Here is a 4,211-nt window from a genome sequence, read left to right on the forward strand (position 1 = left end):
ACAGTTACAGCAAATTACTCTTGTTACAGTAAAAGTCCTGCTTTCAAAAACTTTTACTCAAAAAGTACAAATGTATTTGTAAAATGCTACCTTAAAGGAACCAGTGTTTGGGCGCCGATAGCTCACCTGTAGAGCTGGCACCACATGCCTGCCAAGGCTGAGTCTTAGGTTAGAATCCGAACGTGGCCCTTTGCTGCAAGTCATCACCTCTTTCTAACCCCTTTCCTTCCTGTCTATCCAGCTATCCGATCCAATAAAAAAAAGGGCATGAAAGCCCCCCCATATAATATATTTTAGAGGACCCAGTGCTGTAAGATTTAGTTGGTATCTAACCAGTGAAGTTACAGATTGCAACTAATGCTGAAACACGCTCGGTATCTGTTATTTTACGACCTGGGAGCTGAAAACAGGACTCGTGAAGTCTGCAAGAGAAAGAACATGCAACCTTGTTGAAAAAACCAACGCGGAGGCCCCTATTACAGCCAGTGTTTGCGGTTTGTCCATTCTGGGCTGCTGTAGAAGTATGGCCAGACTCAATGGGAAGCGCGACCCGCAACGGTCTGCTAGATAAAAACAGGCTCATTCTGAGGTAACGAAAACACAAACGATTCCTATATAGGTGGATTAACATTACAAAATAACTTCCACTTCAGGGTCTTGACTCCTACCAATTCTAAGGCCTTCATCCACATCTTATGCCAAAGGTGGAAGCTAATAATACAATGTCCCTACTACAGCTGGCATCTTATTTACCAGCAGCTTGGACAGAAGCACATCTGATGTACCAAATGAAATGTGACCTCGTTTTATTGCAGCCTATGCGAAATTTTCACTGGGTGGGCCTTGGAAATCAATAGCACTCACCACAGTCTTGCTCTGTTTTCAGACATGGTTAGCTGGCGCCTGGAATGACTATAACCATTTTAGTTGCTACATGACTGAATCAAACAAACTGTTGGCGATACAGTCTGCCCCACCACCGCACCCACACAGCTTTCTGATGTACATGCTAAACCTTTTCCCAAAAATACGGGTTGCTAATTTTGTGTTTTTCCTCGTGTCTCCTGGGGCCCGTTTTAAACTGTCTTCAAACAGAGGAAGGAATTGATGGCTTTTGAATCCGCCGCCAGGCATTCCTCATGTGACTGTTAAGTGTGATTTATGAGTGCACAACAGAAACACACAGAGGGAGGAGAGAGGGGGGGGGGGGGGAAGAGAAGAGAGAGGAAGGAGTTGGGGGTGCGGGGTGGGTGCAGTAAGAAAGTTTCCGAGCTTTGAGGTAAGTTATAGGTCTTTGAGGCAACAGGTGTTGAAGCTCTGCATTCAGAAGTTTTCAAATTGCACATGTGGTACACGCTTCAGATGGACATATGTAAAACACACACACATACACACACACACAGAGCAAAAACTGGAGAATGATACAATGTCTTTACCACCTGTAGCCTGCAAGTGTGCTTTCGAATTTCACCCTTTTTCTTTCCTGAATATTTCCTCTGTTGTTTTAAGATATATCACACACACACACACACACACAGCATTAATGATGATGAATGACTCACTGATTAAATGTGCACTGGGCTGTGCTGTTTCATAGAGCGGCAGAAGTGAAGAGTGATGAAGATTTATAATTGAACTCCACTGATTAGAGCAAAATACTTTTCACATGACACCCTGATAAAGTACAGATCCATACTGAAACACTCACATACCAATTATTACAAAAGTGTCACTTCAGTGCTGTTTAGAAGCATTCTATATCATACTTATCAGGGTTTGGAAATTCCTTTTTGTTTGGCTAATGCAGACTTCACTGCCATGATCCGGTAAAACAGTCAAGCGGATTTTAGCCATGTGACTTGCTAGTTATGCCTGCCAGAGAAAATCCAAAGGCTCACACCAAGCTTTACATCAGTGGGGGAGAGCTCATGACTTCATTCAACCGGGCAGAAGTAAAAACAGCTCTCTGATGGGGTCTAATTGTAATGCAGGAACAAGAGGGAAACACGCTTGAATGGTGGCTCTTGTTATCCTAGACACATGGGGATTGTGTGCCACTGAATGCAGCTTTTTACATTTTGACATCTGTCCAAACCACAAACGTTCAGTGAGGACTCAAGAGCAAGTTCTGTAGGTGATATCACACAAACAGTCTTATAGCCCAGTGGATCTTACACTGAAATGGTTGTTTCAACTCAGCAGACAGTTTACCAAATACAGAAAAACCATTCATACCACAGTCATAGAGTCATCAACATCCAACTTTCTACCAAAATCTTATCAACATCTGAGTTAGTTTTGGGTCAGGGGGTGATTGAACCAGGCCGGGCATTACCTTTCCCGCAGGCTCCCCGCTGAATGAAAAGAACAGGTGGCTGCTGCAGCTTCTGCGCCCGACGGCTGACCCTCTTCAGCTCGCAGATATTCCGGTAGGACACCCCATCGCTCCCACAAACCGGATCGGTGGTTTTGCACACGCAAGTCCCAGTCTTGCTTCTCCTCCTCACCGTGACAGTGTACGCCACCCCGCCGGGGACCGAGCACTCCATCCCCTCTCCGCACATCGGGTCCCCGAGCTTCCCGGTGCCGCCGCAAGCTTCGCCCTCGCCGGACGCGCACACCGGGCAGCAGTGACAGGCATCGAGGGTTTGTCCCGCCTGGCAGTCCGCTGGTAGCCGGGGACACATCGACTTGTCACACCGAGCAGGACATCCGATAACGTACCGGCTGGAGACCTGCGCATCTGCCGGCACGGACGCAAAGGCTACGATTACGCACAAAGACAGTGACCAAAACATGATTCCAACTAAAGAAAAAATAAGTTTAAAAAAGAAAGTTAAATAGAAAGTTTAAAAGTGCGCTCTCTGCTTGCAGTGTTAGGGGATGAGAGAGCTCAGTAGTGCTGAAAGGGGGGAGTCACTTCAGCTGGAGAGGCATTTAACAGAAAGTCCACTGCGCAGCCAATTACGCGACTTTACGTTTTTTTGCAGGCTCCGCATCATAGAGGCAACTCACTCTGTGGATAATCACAATGAGCCTGGTGATTGGTGGGTTTACATGACGCACTTGAACGGAAGAGTGAGGATAAAATAAGAAACAGAGTTGTTTTCAAGCAGAAGCACTGCTGGAAAAGTGACCAAGATTTGCGTAAATTCTTCTCTCTCTCTCTCTCTCTCTCTCTCTCTCTCTCTCTGCTGCTTCCCTCGGAGTTGAGGAGGTCAAGGTCACCTAACAGCACCTCTGGAGCTTGTAGACACTGAAAGAAGCTCAAGAACATCTAAGCTTTTGGCAGTGTTTGTTGATATTGGCACTGACCCTGATTTACTTACAAACAAATAAAAATAGAGAATTTAAAACTCAGCAGTGCCGCCCAGATGTTTTATATGCTGCACAGCCCTCCACACATCCTGCAGGCTTATTTTCTGCATGTTGTTTTTAACTACTCCCTTTATGAAATTAGTCACTCCTGGCATCCACGCAGGCCTTACAGCTACTTAGTGGTGGGTGTATTGTGGGATTTGGGGAGTTAATGTAGCGCTTTCACATAGCCCTTCATAAACAACCAAATTTGTTCTAATTGGAAAATAGCAAGAGAACGTCAATAATCAATTTGATCTTATCCTAGCTCTGTGGGTTATATGCACCCAGCTGGCAGGCAAATAAGCAACTTCACTTGGGCTTACCAAATAAAAGTTAAAGTTTAAATCAATCAAAAAGTATTCTAAACATTTCTTTCATTTGTGCCACAAACTAAATGGAAAACTTTTCTTTCTTTGTTTTTTTTGTTGGAAATACCATAAAATAATCTGATTGTTTGTTAAATTGACAAACATTTCCAGCATTAAGAGACTACATTTCAGTGTTGGCGAACAACAAATCTCTGTTAGGTATTAGATGTCTGTGGTGAGCTGTAAAAGAATCCAATAAAGACTGAGGCAATGAATCAGCCTCATAAAACACCTCAGGACAATGTGATTGATTATGGGCACGGGGTCGTATTAATGGTTTAAATGGTGTGCCTGGATGCAGGGGAGCACCCCACAGAGGCCCTGCTCGGGAATGGAGGGACGAGGCCCCCTGCGGTGCGCGGGGAGCTCGGGTTAACACAAGCTTCTGTATCCAAAAGGCAATTAGAGAGGGGCATAAAGAGACGGAGGGCAGTTACATGCTCTCAAAGGCTGCACCGCCTTATACAGCACAGGAGTTAAATA

The 4,211-nt window shown here is 45.1% G+C and overlaps 1 protein-coding gene across 1 annotated transcript in view; it reads right to left on the bottom strand.

Moving 5' to 3' along the window:
- Positions 1-2,961, bottom strand: part of LOC118329454 (serine protease HTRA1A-like) — a gene marked incomplete in the record, with an annotated part of 27,675 nt that extends 24,714 nt beyond the window's left edge. The window contains 1 exon segment of the mRNA XM_035663645.1: positions 2,336-2,961. Within this exon segment, the coding sequence (XP_035519538.1) occupies positions 2,336-2,798 (463 nt within the window).
- Positions 2,962-4,211: the final 1,250 nt, after the last annotated feature.

Source organism: Morone saxatilis, unplaced genomic scaffold (assembly GCF_004916995.1).
Source record: "Morone saxatilis isolate NCDOM2014 unplaced genomic scaffold, NCSU_SB_2.0 Contig19, whole genome shotgun sequence".
Lineage (NCBI taxonomy): Eukaryota > Metazoa > Chordata > Actinopteri > Moronidae > Morone > Morone saxatilis.